General features: G+C 40.3%; 2 protein-coding genes across 7 annotated transcripts; both read left to right on the top strand.

The window, feature by feature from the left end:
• The first annotated feature begins 105 nt into the window (after positions 1-105).
• On the top strand, positions 106-5,907 carry sqd (RNA-binding protein squid). 3 transcript variants are annotated; one of them, XM_065301637.1, is made up of 8 exons: positions 106-518; positions 2,496-2,536; positions 2,598-2,872; positions 2,936-3,067; positions 3,264-3,528; positions 4,555-4,629; positions 4,934-5,068; positions 5,257-5,907. In XM_065301637.1, exons 1-7 carry the CDS (start codon positions 304-306, stop codon positions 5,029-5,031), a joined length of 1,101 nt encoding a protein of 366 aa, XP_065157709.1. In that variant the 5' UTR covers positions 106-303; the 3' UTR covers positions 5,032-5,068; positions 5,257-5,907. The 3 variants fall into 3 exon arrangements, with proteins under 3 accessions (XP_065157709.1, XP_065157710.1, XP_065157711.1); XM_065301638.1 differs by having other exon boundaries at positions 107-503; XM_065301639.1 differs by lacking the exon at positions 4,555-4,629 and having other exon boundaries at positions 107-518.
• A 385-nt stretch (positions 5,908-6,292) lies between these two features.
• Positions 6,293-11,251, top strand: rin (ras GTPase-activating protein-binding protein 2). Of its 4 annotated transcripts, XM_065301635.1 has the most exons (7): positions 6,295-6,496; positions 7,192-7,391; positions 7,451-7,592; positions 7,648-8,403; positions 8,468-8,660; positions 8,718-8,959; positions 9,025-11,251. In XM_065301635.1, exons 2-7 carry the CDS (start codon positions 7,294-7,296, stop codon positions 9,328-9,330), a joined length of 1,737 nt encoding a protein of 578 aa, XP_065157707.1. In that variant the 5' UTR covers positions 6,295-6,496; positions 7,192-7,293; the 3' UTR covers positions 9,331-11,251. The 4 variants fall into 4 exon arrangements, with proteins under 4 accessions (XP_065157705.1, XP_065157707.1, XP_065157704.1 ...); XM_065301633.1 differs by having other exon boundaries at positions 6,293-6,444; positions 8,468-8,959; XM_065301632.1 differs by having other exon boundaries at positions 8,468-8,959.
• Positions 11,252-18,575: the final 7,324 nt, after the last annotated feature.

The raw sequence follows: 18,575 nt of genomic DNA, 5'->3' as shown, positions 1-18,575 counted from the left end.
GTGTACTTTCGGTTGTGTATCCGGTGAACGCCGCATCGGCGCGCTGTGATTGGTGCGATTGCGGTACGCGCAAACTCCCGGCATGCGTCAGAGTCTCTTTCCGGCGTCGGCTCCCTCTACGCTCCCTCTTCGCCGTTGAGCATTTGCCAAGAGTGGACGTTCGCGTACGTTGAGTGATATCGAGTTTAATCCAAACGAGTGGTGACGCTCTCTTATTTCGTTGAACTCCTGAGACACTTTGCCCGGCGAGTTCGAACAGTAGAGAGTAGGCGCATCACGCTACCGGTTTCTTTGAGTTGTTGAATGGCTAACAGTCAAGACGACAACATGGAAAACGGCGAAGATTTCTCGCAGGACGTGAAAGCGGAACCCAATTTCGTGCAAGACGATCAAATGAACGGACAGAACAGTGAACAGAATGGCGAAAACAACGGTGGCGAGGAAGATGATGACCTGCCGGTGGACAGCGGTGCCGCCGATGCGCCCGGTCGCGGTGACGACAGGTACGTACCGAAAACGTAATTGCTTTTTTTATTACTTATATCAATGCGCGCTAAACGAAGTCGCAAGCGCGCGATATAATATGCGCCTTGCGATTTTCGGCGCGCGGTTACGCTTTCGCGTAGCAATGAACACGGGTGAGTGCGCAGCCACACGCCTTATAATGCCGGCTCGAATCGATTCCATTTTTTGCCTCATACATACACAAATCGGGTAAGACTGATCGGAATCTTGTTCCATCGGCGCCATCGTGCACATTTCAAACACACGATAACGACCGTTATTGCGTCTGCACGCTCATTTGTTCTTAAATTGTGATATTTATTGCGTTTTGTACATGATAACATTTGTTTGCTCGCCCGAACGGAGTGGCTTGCGATCAGAGAAAATGGCGTCCGAGTAGACTCACTCGTGCAGCGTACACATTTGATGCTATCAAGTATAAATAAGAAATGCTCATTTTAGTAGAAAACTCGATTCGAATTACATAATATTGTTGGAAAAACTTTTGTGATATTGTGTGGCCGCCTCGTCGTGTTTTGGGTCGGGACGAGTCATGCATCCAAACCAAACATTATCAAACATGGCGATATAAATAGCCGGCATTTCTTTCGGCGCGCGCGCGCGCGGGCATGACAAACAAATATCCGGCTGCGCGCGCATTCGTGAGTGCGCGCAACCCAGCGCACATGTTGTTTGGATGTTTTGACTTCTCCTGGCCACAAACGCTTCGTCGCCGGTGCGTTTTCTTCCTAATTATTTACTCTTACCGTTAAGTATTAACTTTGTTGTAATGAAAAATTGTAACTGTTGAAATTTTCAGCCTCACATTAAGATATCGATTCTTAACATTATATATCTCAACTATTTGATTGTCGTCTTGTTGTAATCTATTTTAATTGTTGCCTTTTTGATATCTAGTAATTTAGTCATTTCAATTTTGCGAACTGAGAACGAACGAGTACGAGATCAGAGCGGACATACAAAGCACGAACGAACCGAACGGATAAATTTCGCAACAATTTTTGCTCGAGCCGAGTTCCCCGAACAGCACACATTTCATTCGAATTTGCAAGTCGTGTTCGAGGCAGAGTTTTGTTAACTTTGTTTGGGGCTGCGCGTAGGCTGGCAGGGTTATATAGCGATGTCTATACATTAACCAGGCTTCCTTTCCTCCAGGTGTATGCTGATTACCCTAGAAAAGGAAGGGGCGATGTGATGCGATGGGTGTGCGAGCTAAGCGCTTCGACTTCGAGATTGGGACCCATGGTATTTATCCTTGGGCACCTTCTACTGCCAATCTTACCTAACTAGTAACACGTCTAGTTACCTACCTCTACCAATACAGTTAACACTTTGTCTCTTGTCCATTCGCAAAATACCTTCGCATTGACATTGCATCGAAATTTCCAGCTCACAAGGAGGTCGTCAGTGTGTTTGTGTTCAGATTATTTATTTGGGGGATGTGGGTATCTTTGACAATGGACAAGATGCGAAGCAATAATTAAGTTTTGGGCGAATCAGTATGCCATTGAATCAATTCTAGAAGTCTAGAGAAACGAGAATCACGAAATTTGTAAATGTAACTTGCTCTATCTTGCTCTCTTTGATGATTTATTATTAACTAATTGTTAAGTTTCTTGTTTTGCATTTTGCAGAGTTCTATGTCAATTAATTTTTGATCTTTTTGTATTCATTCATTCTTAGATTTTACAGATTCAATTTGCGGTGCTATCCAATTGATTGAGATTGAACTAGGAATCAAGTTCAGAATTACACATTGACAAACTGCTGTAACAATAATAATAATAATAATTATATTCTACTTGCCATTCTTACTATTATTACAATATTCGAATCGATAGAAACAAATGAGTCATTATCAAACAAATATTAATCTAGTAAATAACAAAATTAGATTTGCCAAACGGCCAATTGCCTTCCACAGCTATCTCGCCGAATCCATAACTAATGTTGCTTGTTTTTGTTCACAGGAAATTGTTTGTTGGTGGACTTAGCTGGGAGACTAGAGATAGTAAGTTTATTTCAGACTTTCATTTGTAATAATTTCTAACTAAATGTGTCCCTTTTTGCAGTTGAACTACGAGAACACTTCGGCAAATACGGCGAGATCGAAAGTATAAATGTCAAGACAGATCCAAACACTGGCAGGTCGCGAGGCTTTGCTTTCATCGTGTTTAACACCCCCGACGCCATAGACAAGGTTGTTGAAGCCGGAGAACATGTAATCAATGGCAAGAAAGTGGATCCGAAGAAAGCTAAAGCGCGCCATGGTAAAATCTTTGTCGGTGGCCTCACCAACGAGCTAACAGACGATGACATCCGGAATTACTTCACGCAATTTGGCACAGTAAGCAGATGAGACCGGTTTGTTGAAACTTCGATTAATTTTATTGCGGTGTTTGAATCACAGATCGTCGAAGTTGAAATGCCATTCGACAAGACGAAGAACCAGCGCAAAGGATTCTGCTTCATCACATTCGAATCGGAGCAAGTCGTTAACGAGCTTCTCAAGACACCCAAACAGACTATCAATGATAAAGAGGTACGTGTTGGAATTTTTTACTTTATTCGACGGTGCAAATTTTGAAATGATGCCTGATTTAGTCAGTTCTGCTACTGAGTAGCGTTGAAGATAACTTACCACTTACTGATCTTTCTTTAATTTTGCATTAAAATAATATCTAGATGGAGTTTTTTTTTGGTGGGTTAGTAATGACGGTCATTGTTTTCGGTTGCAGGTGGACGTCAAGAAGGCGACACCCAAGCCCGATGCAATGGGCAATATGCGGGGCGGCCGCATGATGCGCGGTGGCGGTCGTGGCCGCGGACGGGGTAATTACGGCAATCAGAACTGGGGCAATCAGGGTTACGGTGCGTACGGCGGCTACGGTCAGAGTGGCTACGGTGGCAATTACGATGGCTACAGCGGTGGCTATGATTACTACGGCGGCGGTTACGGCGGATACGGAGGCTACGACTACTCAAGCTATGGCGGCAATTATGGTAAATACTCTAACAGGCATTAAGTTACCTAAAAACGTAGGCGTTGGCGTTCAGTAGTGGGAGTTCATTATTTTTCTATATAAAAAACTACAAAAGCAAAAAACACAAACCATCGCTAGAGCTAAGAGAACATTTTTTAGCGTTTAGTTCACATATAACGATAGCCGATTTCATTGAATGTTTCTTATAACACGACTAAATAGTTGCGTCTCGTTTTTAACTTGTGGCGTGTTTTATTTATTTGTAATGTCGAACACGAGTCGAAATTCGCATTGCGGGCAGTGTTGTGGCCATCATCCGTCGTTACTGCATGCCAACGTAGACATTTCTTATCAAAGCCAACAGCAGAGTATTTGCTCATAAAAGTACGACGAATGTGAAATATGAACAATCAAACGATTAATCAAAATAACCAACAAGTAACACACGAGAAGAAGACACCATCGTAGGAGATGAATAGCGATTTAGTTTTTAACGATTGAACCAGCGAGAGCCAGCAGCAAATGTTATGTGTTCCTATGCAGAATGCAACAGCGCAGACGGAACGAACACATAAGACAGACATTCACAAATATATATTCTATATATTTTGATTGATGATAACATAATTGATGCATATAATCTATATATATATATATATTTATATAAGTAGATGGAACTATTATTTTTGCATGTTGACCTTTATAATATGGAAATACATTGTGAAATATCCAAATGAAAGCTTGAATAAAGCGTTTGTTGAAACCAAATAAATTTCATAATGTGTTCTCCATTATTTACTCATTGTGTCTCTCTCGTCGAGGAACGATGTCGCAGCAAAATTTAAACAACGGCGCACGCATCGATAGTCTGCGAATGGTGACAAAAAGTGCAGTAACGACGCGATGATGGACGCTCTCCGAACACACACGCCGTTATTTAAGTTTCCGTCGCGCGCCGTTCTCTCGGTGCAACACATCCAGTGCATTTGCAAAATTCCCAGCAAGCTAATGAGAAATTTTTGTTGTCCCGGCGCTCGGCACGCAGATTACGGCCACGGGTATGATGGCGGCTACGGCGGCGGCGGCGGTGGTGGTGGCAGAGGGGGCAATCGCGGCAAAGGTACAACCCTATCGCTGGGCTGCAGCGATACTTTTCGTTTTAATCATTCCTGAAAACACAGTCGACTATAGTAGCCACCTCTAGCTTTAGCTAGCTTGGGGCACAGACTGAGCGTGGCGTGGATAAAATTGTGCTCGTGGTTGGACCCCTCAGTTTTGTTCTTTGTCTCATCGTTTTTGTTGTCTCGCATTTTCTTCAGTTTGTCGTGGTGTTGACTTTGACTTTTGAGCCTGTTTTGAGTTTGAGCGTTTGTTTGGTGTGCGGGCGACATGGTGCAGCTGCTCTAATCTTTTCTCGGTTTTAGGTTCCGGCGGTGGTGGTGGCGGAGGCGGTGGTGGCTACAATGGCGGCAAACAACAGGGCGGACGTGGTGGCCGCAACCAAAGAACTCAACCATATTAATTTTACGAATAATTGTGATCAGTACCTTTGTTTTTCGGTAAGCATAATTCTACAATTTTATACAATTTCACGATATTTCAATTTATATGATGAAACAATCATCCAGTTCTGCTACAGAATGACAATGACGATTCTTCCACTCCTGATTTAATTAAAATTATATCCAAACTTTGTCATTTAACTAAATTGTGAATTGTTGAATAATTTTGTACTTGTTTGTTGCAGAACTTCATTTATCTCATTAGCCTACGATTTCATTTAGCAGCCAGACAACTTGGAACACGCACTAGTTAAAGTCATTCCATTTGTAATCGTTTTCCGAGGACCGGCGCCCATCGTCGCAAGCAACAAATCGCAATTTACTCGTTTTAGTTTAATCCTTACTATTTAATTTTGGAGACAGATTAAGTGTATGTATATGACAATTAAAATTGAAAAGATCACGCGCGCGATTGCGGATTACTTAAACAAACAAGAAAGAAAAAAACTCATCGAAGAATGTCTTTTTATTTATCAGAATGAAGTTAAAATTTAAATAAAACTATAAATAAAGTAAAATATGATAGAAATGCATTGTGTGCCCGACACGCAGCATGCTAACTCTCTCCATTAACGTATAAGTCTAAATCTAAACAAAGAACGTTAAAAAGTCTAACTGTGTATTAGATGCAAACCGCAGACAAAGCAGAGAAAAGCAGTTTTAATTTTTTAATATTTAAGAAATAAGACATGAACGCGGAGACGCGCTACTATTTGTTTTAAAACTTAGTAAAGTAGGTAACATAGTATCTTCCTGTATTACATTTTTTTATTTATATACTTATGAGTTGTGTCGCCGAATGTAATGGTGTAATTGAAATATAATTGTACTCTTCATTCTTGAGCAAACAATAATTACTGAAAAATCGAATGCAAACAAACTACTTACATTTTTTCAACACCAAACTAATTTTGTACGAAACTTTTCCAACTTAATTTATTACAAGTTTTTATTTTGTTGTCGCTGAAAAATAAATTCTCTGTGAGATTATTGATTACATCAATATGCAACCCAGTCTACATTAATTCTATATGATTATAGTTATAGTAAGTATGTGTACTCGACAATTATCGCTGTTTTTTACGCGAACATTTTCAGATCCCAATCGAGCGATGGTTTCACTTTTTAAACATCGGGTGTATTCGGTTTGTCGATCAACCGGAAGTCATAAGTACGCACGCGCAGAGCATCGGCGTTCCTTGCATTCATCTACGATCGTAGCGCCGTCGTTGAGCGCAGCTCGCATTAGGTGGGCAGTCAGCTCGAAAAACGACAGACATACATGAAGTTTACACCCTGTACAATCTCTACATTTGCGGCGTTTCTAGAATTTCGCTTTCGTTCGTCCATCGAGTGCGTCTCCGTCAGCCCTGGTGAGTGTTGAATGTCGTTGGACGCCGTCTCCTAACATCAGCGAAGCGGCAGGTGAGTTCATCGCGAGGCCGGCACGCCGCCGCGTTCAGTTTTCCTTGCTCGCCCATGCTCGAATACAAGCACACGCGCCCGCGCTTGCCTGGAAGTCTCACGCTTTTGCGATTTTCTGCTTTTCCAAATTCACGCCCGGCGTGTTTACTGCAATTTTCCGACGTTTTCGACCCGTGAGTGAATATCGCACGAGGGTGTGTGCCGCCTAGGCCCGTAGTTGCTTGATTCTCGAAACACATTGCATGTGAAGAGAGGCGGCACGGTACATGTAGGTAGATGTACGATTGTGAATTGTGATTTCATTTACGTTTACGATGCGTTTGTTGGGCATAGGTTAGACGCGAGTACGATTGAAAATCATTTACGTTTTTGTTCTTGCATTGAATAAATCGTTTGGATGCCGGTAAGCTGGCGAGCCGGCAATTAATTTCGGCATCAGCCTCCCTCCATGTGCTTTTCAGCCGTGTTGTTGTTTGTTCTCGACGGGCGCGATCTTTTTTGCTTTCGTTTCTCCTTTGTGAGCAGCGGAGCGCTGACTCGAATTGCAACATGACGGGTTTTTGCAACCGCATGCAAATTTTGGGCTATCTGCGACTAGCATACCTTATTGCGTTTTAAGGCATTTTATCGATACTGCAATGTGTTGAATTTGTGACGCATTCGAAGCTAATTCTTGGATGTTTTCACGCGTATAGGATCCTCAGCTCAGCGCCTACTACAGCATCTCTTGATTGGCTTGGTCATCATCCGCCGAATTCGGCTGTTTTCTCATCTCGCGGTCGCTCAGCAAATCAGGAATGGTCATGGAGGCTCCCCCATCTCCCGCTAATGTAGGACGGGAGTTCGTCCGACAGTACTACACCCTGTTGAACAAGGCTCCTGCTCATTTGCATCGGTAAGCCGCCATTTCGTGTGATCAATTTAGTGTTTGACACTCTGGCTATTTCTTATTAGGTTTTACAACAATCAATCATCATTTGTCCATGGCGGTTTGGACCCACCTCACAGGGAGACCATGCCCATGATAGGCCAGAAGCAGATTCACCAGAAGATCCAACAACTAAACTTCCAGGACTGCCATGCTAAGATCACCCAGGTAAATTTCATATTTCTTATTTTAGTTTAGTGTGCTTATTATGAAGTGTTTGTAGGTTGATGCGCAGGCGACGTTGGGAAACGGCGTCGTGGTGCAGGTCACCGGCGAACTCTCAAACGCCGGCCAGCCCATGCGTCGCTTCACGCAGACGTTCGTGCTCGCTGCTCAAAGTCCGAAGAAGTATTACGTGCACAACGACATCTTCCGTTACCAGGATGAGATTATCTCAGATGAGGAATGCGACAATGATGCACGATCGGGCGATGAAGCGGACATGAACCAGGAGCGTCCGGAGATGCAACAGCTTGGCCAGCAGAACATGGCCAACTATTACAATCCGCAGGTGCCGCCGCATCATCAGCAGCATCATGTTATGCAGCCGGTGCCACCGCCGCAGCAACAACAGCAGCCGCAGCAAGTGCCGGTGGTGCAGCCGACTCCTGCGCCGCTGCCGATTGTTAACGGCGCCGTGCACCAAGAGGAGGTGATGCCACCACATATTGGTGGGCAAACGCTTCAACCAATGGGCGCCGAGCTTATCAAGAACGAGCTGCCTGTTACTGTGCCAATTGTGGACGAGTTTCAGGCGCCAGCTGTTGAAGAAGGCGCCGGCGATATCGGCGATAAGAACCAGTACATGGATGGACAAACCAAGGCCCCTGAACCAGATCATATGCAGATGAGCAGTGAACCCGTCTCCAACGAACCCAAGACCTTCGCCAACCTTTTCAAGTCCAGCAGCGCGCCCTTCCCAGTTTCCGGTGGTAATATTTACCAGTCCAGCAACCAACCGCCGAAAACAACCTCACCTGTAAGTATGCGTTATTGAAATACACCCTAGTGCTGATTGATTATGCTTAATGTTTCATTTCAAGCCACCGATGATGAAAATTGACAACCGTGACCGCGACAATCAATTCAATTCAACGGCGGGTAACCTACCACGCAGCCATCGTAACGACAACCGCGATCAACGCAACAATGGTCGGCCTAGTGGCGGGCCGCCGATGCGAGGACCGCGTACGGATATGCGCACCAGCGTACCGCGTGATATCCCCGCCGATGGAGGTAACTACCCACCGATTAACGAAGCTCCTGGAGGTTTTAAACCGAATAAATTCGCAGAAGAACGCCGACGCTCACAGGGTGGCTTCGCGGACAGCAACCAGCTCTTCCTTGGCAACATACCTCTCTGGGCCAGCGAGGATGACCTTCGTGAACTCTTTGAGAAATTCGGTACCATTGCCGATCTTCGTATTCTCAGCAAGGGCAACAAACCGGGCGTACCTGGAGCCCGCGCGCCCCCGAACTACGGATTCATCACCTACGAGTCACCCGCTGGCGTTCAGGCATGTCTGGAGGCAAAAGTAAGCGATTGTTCATTTAAATAGATGTTAAATTTAATTCGTCTATAATTAATTTGTGTTTCCAGCCGATTTCACTACAAGATAAGAACAGCGCCGCTTCAGCAGTTTTGAATGTCGAAGAGAAGAAAGTGAAGGAGCGCACGAGCTACTCGAACAACATGCGCAACAACCCAAACGACAACCTTAGCCCGCGTCCGCCGAGAGATAATACTGGCCCACGTCGTGGCCCGCTTCCTGGAGGTGGACAGCCACGCAGTGCCGGCGGGCCAATGGGTGGCGGTGGAGGTGGTGGTCAACGCCCCAACACTTTCAATCGTGGCGGCGGACAGGCGAACCGCGCCGGCGGGCCAAACACGTACACTCGCCGCTAGCGCGCCCATCTCTACGGCACGGACACAAACACTTATCATTCTAGTTCTCTCGTGGTGTGGATGGATCAGTAATTCAGTGTGTGGGATGTGTACAGTGTTCGATAAGGCTGTTGGAATAAGAGCTGTTCAACGTATCATTTTATTATTTTGGTGCCAATTGTGTGATTAGCGCAAACAAAAAAAAGAAACAAACAACAACAAGCGAGTGTTGGAACAAAACGCTACTATGCTATTCAATTGAGGAGAGCTATGTTGGCGGCGAGCGAGGAAACACGAAAGCTAAAAAACATTGTAATAATTTAATTCTTTAAATATTACCAGCTGACTGGGTATCAACTTTATATATTATAAAAAAAACCGCACCCAGCCAGCGATGAAATTTTAAGTTGTATTGCTACACATTATACAAACAAACTTTACTCTTAACTTAGCAATTAGCTCAAACGATGTCCCTTTTACCTTCATTTTTTGTTTGTCAAACATTACTTAACTTGTGTATGCCTGCGACTCGCAGCGATATTTGAGTTATTTGTAAACATTTGTCATTCTTGGCTGTGCAACCAAACGAAACTGAGGATAGAGGGGTATAGCGGGGAATATGATAAAATGCATTTAAATATCGAAGAGTATTGTAATCAATATCTAACGCGGAGTAAAACACGCACGGAACGTGACGTTATTTGCATCATATTCCTAGCTACTACCTAAATGGAAACGACTACTGACCTAGTAAACATAAAGAAATTGAACTCTCATTTTAAATAGGGTACACAGCGCCGCCTCTGGCAGTAACAAATCTGTTAGATCATTTTCCACCTTTTAAATTTAACAGGGATGTTAGATATACTATTTCTTTTATGTGAGACTATTTATTTTATTGTAACTTTTATTCTCTAATTATCACCAAGTAATTTGATATCGTCATTCGTTGTTTGCAGCGAATAGCAATAAAATTGAAATGTTGTATCTGATTGGTGGCGCGGCGGCTAAAGATATTGATGCGCAAACGAAAAAATATATAAGGCTAAAACGAGTGACTTAAATAACGTTAAAAACAATGCGAAATCGCGTATAAAAAAAGTATGGATAGTATTTTGTAAAATTCTCATTTATGTTTGTTTATCCAGTCTCTCATTTTTTGTTTAGCGTTTGCCGACACAGGGGAGTTTTTATTTTTGATTGTGAACTTTTGTACCGATATGTTTGTATCATTTTAAGCGTTTGGAATCAATATTCAGTTGAGCATCTGCTAAAAACGAAAAACCAGCATAAACACAAAAAAATAATGTCACGTTTATTCATTGTAACGCACCTTCATAATATCACTAACCGATATCGTTGATTACGAACGATTCCTGGAAATTAATCACCGAGTAACCAAGAAATGACTATCATTAAGGCTGAAAAAAAAAACTACTAATTTTATTTCTTAGCTAGTTAATTACATTATTAATTAACTGAACTAAACTAATATTGTATCAAGTTGGTTTCTTTCCTACCAGTACGACTAATCCTAGTAAATTTTACCAGATGATAACAGCAAGTGTATGAGATTGTAATGAGTCTGTGCCTATTTGTATTTTGTGTTTTTACGGCATTTCGTTATCGTCTCATAAAAACTATAAAAACCAAGATGTCTGCAAGTCATTGATCGAATGTGTTACAAACGAAATCGACTAGTGTCTGTATTCTTATGTACCAGCGTGATAGAACTACTTTTGCATAAATAATTATACAATTGCAGGAAACATAATGATAAAACCCAATAAACAAAACAACAAATGCATGCGATTGCAAAATATTGTAATAAATTGCGAAACAAACCGATATTGTAGCAGTTAGGACACTTTTTCGGTCCGTTGTTTCATTATTTCTTTTCAAATTTTTGTATGAGTAACAATTAAACAAGAATTATTACAACTATTAGTGTTGAGCGAATGTGATTCCGAACTTGAACCAGTCTTTCCGATGTTCTAGAAACCTACGAGTAGTTCACGTATCATCCATCATCCCTGGTTGAGTATTAGATGTTCTTTTTCAACAATGTAATTGTTCCTCTTCAAATATTTATACTCTGTATCTAAACAACCTTTTCACCTTCAACAAGTGCAGTTTGCATAAAGTCGCTTCGTGCGTTCGATCAGTGCGCACAATCCGCGTTCGGCGCAAGCAGTATCAGCGCACGCTTTATTCGCGTCGTTCGAGTCGACTTGATCGTAGTGGAACATAGTCGTCGGTTGATACACACGCGTTTCTTGCGAGCTGCCGCCATGTTTTCTTGTGAATTTGTTTGTGCTACTACCGTGGTGTTGTGCTCTCGAGCTATTGTTTATTTTCCGGGCGTGCGCAAGAAACTTAACTTCTATCATTCCGAGTAATTAAGTGGATATTTATTAAGTATACTCGTTTCCAAATTCCTGTCAGCTCCGTTCTTATCAGTTTTGTGTCGCAAACCAGTGAATTCGACAATCGATACAGCATCGATGTGCCATCCCATGGCACACATCCCCTGCGGCAAACTGCGTGGGACATCAGTTACAGTTCGGCACCGATACCCAGGTAACTTTATAATTGATTTAATATTGCTGTTCGTGTTTTTCTCATAGTGTAGTATGCATTGTATGCGTATGTGTATGCGTTAGCTGCTAGCTCTTTTAGTTTAAGAGATATTAATTATCGAAAATTGGCAATTTTTCATAAGAATTAAAATTTTATCTCTTAAATTTTCAATTTAACTAACTTATTTGATAAAGAATTTTCCGTAGATTAACGCTCTGCGATTTGTTTCTTTTATCTCTTTTAGTTTACAAGATATTCGCAATTGAAATCAATTGTCACATTTTAAAAATTGCAATTTTAGCACTTTCAGTCGCAGACCTTTTACCTCATTAAATTAAATTAATCTAAATTTCCATCAGAATTTTCCAATCTTGATTACCAAAATTGATATCTTTTGCGGAAATTTTTGATTCACTAAATGCTTCAATAAAACTCAAATCATAATTTCATGATTTAAATTTTAGTCATATTATAATTTTAATCATAAAATAGAATTATATTCGTTTTGAATCATATCAGCGTTTGTGTATAAACAACTTTCTTATCGCATTCGCCGTGCGAGGTGCTACGCGTAAGATTCTCGTCGCGCTGCCGCATGCAGCACATTTTAGTTTACTCGTAGTTCTTATCACAGGTACCGTGTCTATTGCAATTCATGCACAAGGTCGCGTGCCATCGACGAGCCGCCGGCTTTGCGCATCTATTGCAATTCGCGCACAAGGTCGCGTGGTATCGACGCACTGGCTTTGCGCATCTATTGCTTTTACCTACCGGATTTATGCAGCAGGCACAGAGTCTTACTGGGAACTGTCGCATCCTTGCGTGCGCAGTTTCGGCATGCTCAATTGATGGATTGCAGCTGGTTTCGTGCCGGTCTCTGGCGTATCCAGACGTGCCTATATCGCGCAACGCGTTTCGTTTTATCAGTTTGCATTTTTCAAAGTTTGCATTATATTCGGTCATCAATAGACTTAGTCGTAATATGCAACTGCAGTGTTTTCTCAATAAGTTATTGTGCGTTTAATGTGCATAAATGTTTTTTGCTTGCTTTTAATGTCTATATTTCAAATCAAATATTTCTATTATGGGACGTGGTCGGTCGCTAGATCAATCGGAAACCTATTTGTGCTTGAGTAAGTTGCTTTTATGTGACCATTGCGATACTCAGCACAGAAAGTTTGTTTTCTCCCATGTGTGAATATACTATTATCATATTGTATGAAATGTTTTTGTTTTAACTTATGTTTTCTTTTAATTACAGTACTTGTCGTACCCTTGCAATCCGATGAGGGCTGCATTGGTAAGCTTATAATTAAGTTATATTTTTCGGTTAAATGTTTTATCACATTTTTCCTGCGTATTGCAATAGCCCGCTAATGAGAGGTGCCGTATTTATTTCACTTACGGGTAATTTGGAAAACGGATCATATTGCGGAAAACGTTTGTAAAATGTTCAAATTTTTTATCAGATTCTGATGGCGCAAGAGGGGTTTTGTTAATTTTTTTTGTTGATTTAGTTGAGTCTCATTTGGTGTACCGTAGCAGGGTGTCGATAGAAGTGACTCGTGTTCAGAGCACCGTAGGAGGTGACGGTAGAAGTGAATCGTGTTCGTGTTACGAGGATGAATGTATAGTCATTCGCCCTTTTTTTCTTTCGAATTAAAATTTTCTATCTCTTTTAGTTTACGAAATATGCGCGATTGAAAGAAATGAGCAAAAATTGAAAACTTTTACCTTTTTACATTTTTAATCGAATTTCTCGACTTTTTAGTTTATTAAATTATATAATTTTAAACTCTGATCCAATAGAGAATTTTCCAATCTTTCATAATCAGCAATTCGTTGGTTGCAATCGCTTTTAGTTTTAGAGATATTAATTATCAAAAATCGTCGAAAAAAAGTATCAAGCATCTCTCAGATTTCCGCTTTAACTAGCCTATCTTATAAAGAAAAGTCCGTAGATTAAAACGCTGCGATCAGATCTTATTTATCTTCTTTAGTTTACGAGATATTCGCGATTGAATAAAATCGTCAAAATTTAAAAAATATCACTTTTTAGCAGTTTTAGTCGCGTCTTTCTACCTTTTACTGCAGGACATATTATAATTATTTTATATATTTATCTGATAGAGAATTTTCCAATCTTTCATAATCAGCAATTCGTTGGTTGCTATCGCTTTTAGTTTAAGAGATATTAATTATTAAAAATCATAGAAAAAAAAATGGTTGTTTGTAAAGTAGGTTTACGATCGAGATGTTTACGTGATAACGTCTTATTGGTGATATAAGTTTTTTTTGTTGCAATTGTTGTAACACTTCACTTGCACTTCACATTTTGTTTCACTGTTAAACATTCAACGAAAACTTAACCGCACGAGAAAATCTCCTTTCGTTTGTATGCCGCTAGAGTGAGAGAGACGGAAGATCGGTCCACTCACTCGAACGCTATGCCTGCCTCCGCTCGTGTGGATTCCGCGTGTCAAGTTTCACGGAATGACTGGCAGCGCTCGAGATGAGACGGGAGATCGGTCCGTCTCTCTCTCCTATACCTGCTCTCTCTCTTATACCTGCGATCGGCCTATTGAGGCCTCGTGACACAAGTTTCTGAACATGTCACCCGACTAAAACGATTTTAAAGACGTTATCACGTCAAAAAAATCAAGCACCCCCTGGCAATTTTTACCTGTATAAAAAGTTATTGCGAAAAGATTCCGTAACGCGAGTTATATTGAAAATTGTGTGTGTGTGCGCCGTCGTACTCGTTGCGCTAGGAATTGTAGTTTTTTGTAGTATAACACACAAACGCGGTGTAACATTTATTTCGAAATAATTTTTCTATATAAGGAATTTAATTCTGTATCCTCTTGTATAAAAATTTATTGCTACAAAATTCCGTAACGCGAGTTATATTGAAAGTTGTGTGTGTGCGCCGTAGTACTCGTTGCACTAGGAATTGTAGTTTTTTTAGTATAACACGCGAACGCGAGGTTATAATTACTTCCAAATAATTTTAGTGGACGGGGAATTTAATTCTGTATCTACTTGTATAGAAAGTTATTGCGAAAAGATTCTGTAGCGCAAGTTATATTGAAATTTGTGTGTGCGCCGTAGTACTTGTTGAGCTAGGAATTGTAGTTTTTTTAGTATAACACACGAAAGCGGTGTTACATTTATTTTGACATAATTTGACTAGATCGGAAATTTAATTCTGTATCTCTCTGTATAAAGATTTATTGCTAGAAAATTCCGTAACGCGAGTTATATTGAAAGTTGTGTGTGTACGCCGTAGTACTCGTTGCGCTAGGAATTGTTGTTTTTTTAGTATAACATGCGAACGCGGGGATACAATTACTTCCAAATAATTTTCGTGGACGGGGAATTTAATTCTGTATCTACCTGTATAGAAAGTTATTGCGAAAAGATTCTGTAGCGCAAGTTATATTGAAATTTGTGTGTTCGCCGTAATACTCGTTGCGCTAGGAATTGTAGTTTTTTTTAGTATAACACACGAACGTGGTGTTACATTTATTTCGAAATAATTTCACTAGATGGGGAATTTAATTCTGTATCTCTTTGTATAGAGATTTATTGCTAGAAAATTTCGTAACACGAGTTATATTGAAATTTGTGTGTGTGCGCCGTAGTACTCGTTGCGCTAAGAATTGTAGTTTTTTGTAGTATAACACACGAACGCGGTGTTACATTTATTTCGAAATAATTTTTCTATATAAGGAATTTAATTCTGTATCCTCCTGTATAAAAATTTATTGCTAGAAAATTCGGTAACGCGAGTTATATTGAAAGTTGTGTGTGTGCGCCGTAGTACTCGTTGCGCTAGGAATTGTTGTTTTTTTTAGCATAACACACAAACGTGGTGTTATATTTATTCCGAAATAATTTGACTAGATGTGGAATTTAAATCTGTATCTCTCTGTATATAGATTTATTGCTAGAAAATTCCGTAACGCGAGTTATATTGAAAGATGTATGTGTGCGCCGTAGTACTCGTTGCGCTAGGAATTGTAGTTTTTGTATAGAGATTTATTGCTAGAAAATTTCGTAACGCGAGTTATATTGAAATTTGTGTGTGTGCGCTGTAGTACTCGTTGCGCTAGGAATTGTAGTTTTTTTAGTATAACACACGAACGCGGTGTTACATTTATTTTGAAATAATTTGACTAGATGGGGAATTTAATTCTGTATCCTCCTGTATAGAAATTTATTGCGAGAAAATTCCGTAACGCGAGTTATATTGAAAGTTGTGTGTGTGCGCCGTAGTACTCGTTGCGCTAGGAATTGTAGTTTTTTAGTATAACACACGAACGTGGTGTTACATTTATATCGAAATAATTTGACTAGATGGGGAATTTAATTCTGTATCTCTCTGTATAGAGATTTATTGCTAGAAAATTCCGTAACGCGAGTTATATTGAAAGTTGTGTGTGTGCGCCGTAGTACTCGTTGCGCTAGGAATTGTAGTTTTTTTTTAATATAACACCCGAACGCGGTGTTACAGTTATTTTAGAATAATGTTCCTAGATTGGGAATTTAATTCTGTATCTTCCTATATAGAAATTTATTAAAAAAAAATTCCGTACCGCTAGTTATATTGAAGGATGTATGTGTGCGCCGTAGTACTTGTGGCGCTAGGAATTGCAATTTTTTTAGTATAACACGCAAACGCGGTGTTACAATTACTTGAAATAATTTTGCTGGATGGGGAATTTATTTTTGTATCTCACTGTATAGAAATTTATTGCGAGAAAATTCTGTAACGCGGGTTATATTGAAAGTTGTGTGTGTGCGCCGTAGTACTCGTTGCGCTAGGAATTGTAGTTTTTTTAGTATAACACACGAACGCGGTGCTACATTTATTTCGAAATAATTTTACTAGACGGGAAATTTAATTCTGTATCTACCTAAATAAAAAGTTATTACCAGAAAATTCCGTACCGCTAGTTATATTGAAAGTTGTGTGTGTGCACCGTAGTACTCGTTGCGCTAGGAATTGTATTTTTTTTAGTATAACACGCAAACGCGGGGTTACAACTACTTCGAAATAATTTTGTTGGACGGGGAATTTAATTCTGTATCTCCTTGTATAGAATCTTATTGCGAGAACATTCCGTAACGCGAGTTATATTGAAAGTTGTGTGTGTGCGCCGTAGCACCCGTTGCGCTAGGAATTGTAATTTTTTTAGTATAACACGCGAACGCGGGGTTACAATTACTTCGAAATAATTTTGCTGGATGAGGAATTTAATTCTGTATCTCCCTGTATAGAAATTTGTTGCGAAAAAATTTCGTAACGCAAGTTATATTGAAAGTTGTGTGTGTGCGCCGTAGTACTCGTTGCGCTAGGAATTGTAGTTTTTTTAATATAACACACGAACTCGTTGTTACAATTAGTTCGAAATAATTTTCCTAGATGGGAAATTTAATTCTGTATCTTCCTGTATAGAAATTTATTGCAAGAAAATTCCGTAACGCGAGTTATATTGTAAGTTTTGGGTGTATATTTAGAATTTGAAATCCGTTCTTGTGGTTGCGGTAGAATTACTCGTGTTTAGGGCACCCTTCGAAGGTAGCGGTAGAAGTGATTCGTGTTCAGGGCACCGTACGAAGGTAGCGGTAGAAGTGACTCGTGTTCAGGGCACCATACAAAGGTAGCGGTAGAAGTGACTTGTGTTCAGGACATTTCTACGAAGGTAGCGGTAGAAGTGACTCGTGTTCGGGGCACCGTACGAGGGTAGCCGTATAAGTGACTTGTGTTCAGGGCACCGTACAAAGGTAGCGGTAGAAGTGACTCGTGTTCAGGGCACCGTTCGAAGGTAGCGGTAGTGAGTCGTGTTCATAAAATATAAATTGTACAATTCGGAATGGAAAGAAAATTGTATTTTTTTGTTATGAATTATTTTCACTTCTTATTTTTCCGATTCTAATACTTTCGATTTTAATACTTTATTTTTTAGAGAATATTTAAATTCGGTGCGATGTTGTGAACATCAATAATTAAATTAACTAACGTATACAGTAAACTTATACGATGACACTTAGAAGACAATAAATTATTTATTTGTATTGGTAAATTACAAATTCCTGTTTTTCCTCATCCTTATTGCATTCCAAAACCAATATATAAATAAGTAAAAGTAGTTTCGTGTATGTGTGTTACTTCAATATTGTGAATTTTTACTTTCGTCTTCTCAAATACGTGTTTACCACTACGTTTGTTTATAAACAACTTTTTTGTTGGACGTATTATCGCGACGTACCTGCCTTGTATCTGGCAACGCGCAGCGCACACGGCAGTCGTTTCACCGCATGGTCCGCGAGCGCGTCTGACTACTTGCCACGCGTTTTCAGACTTCAATTATTCAATTAATCGTCGTGTATTCTTTTCGTCATCAGCAAAATATACGTAACGAGCATGTGTGGCTGTTTTGTTTGATGAGTTGTGGCGGTTAAAGTGTTCTTAAGTAAGAAATATTCGTGGATCTAAAATCTCTTCATCATTGCACTGGTAGGTGTGTAATTTTTTTTTCGCGCAAAGTTAAGACGGTTTATATTAAATTGATTATCCCATTTGAGGGATATTAATTTTGCAAATTACAAACACGTGGTAGCATTTTTTATCTGAATTCATAGCCCTGTTCCCGAAAATAACATGCATGATTTAATTATTA

This window comes from Atheta coriaria, unplaced genomic scaffold, assembly GCF_025399875.1.
Source record: "Atheta coriaria isolate IRGN ID8LTWV9N9 unplaced genomic scaffold, Caltech_Dcor_3.1 hic_scaffold_4_pilon, whole genome shotgun sequence".
Lineage (NCBI taxonomy): Eukaryota > Metazoa > Arthropoda > Insecta > Coleoptera > Staphylinidae > Dalotia > Dalotia coriaria.
This window is presented reverse-complemented; position numbering and strand designations above follow the sequence as displayed.

Excerpts from the sequence above, each read along its gene's own strand:
- rin (XM_065301633.1), top strand. The coding sequence starts at position 7,294 with ATGGTCATGGAGGCTCCCCCATCTCCCGCTAATGTAGGACGGGAGTTC. Across the intron at positions 7,392-7,450 it reads GCTCCTGCTCATTTGCATCG|GTTTTACAACAATCAATCAT; the intron begins GTAAGCCGCCAT and ends ATTTCTTATTAG. Across the intron at positions 8,404-8,467 it reads CGCCGAAAACAACCTCACCT|CCACCGATGATGAAAATTGA; the intron begins GTAAGTATGCGT and ends TTTCATTTCAAG.
- sqd (XM_065301637.1), top strand. The coding sequence starts at position 304 with ATGGCTAACAGTCAAGACGACAACATGGAAAACGGCGAAGATTTCTCG. Across the intron at positions 2,537-2,597 it reads TAGCTGGGAGACTAGAGATA|TTGAACTACGAGAACACTTC; the intron begins GTAAGTTTATTT and ends CCCTTTTTGCAG. Across the intron at positions 3,068-3,263 it reads AGACTATCAATGATAAAGAG|GTGGACGTCAAGAAGGCGAC; the intron begins GTACGTGTTGGA and ends TTTCGGTTGCAG.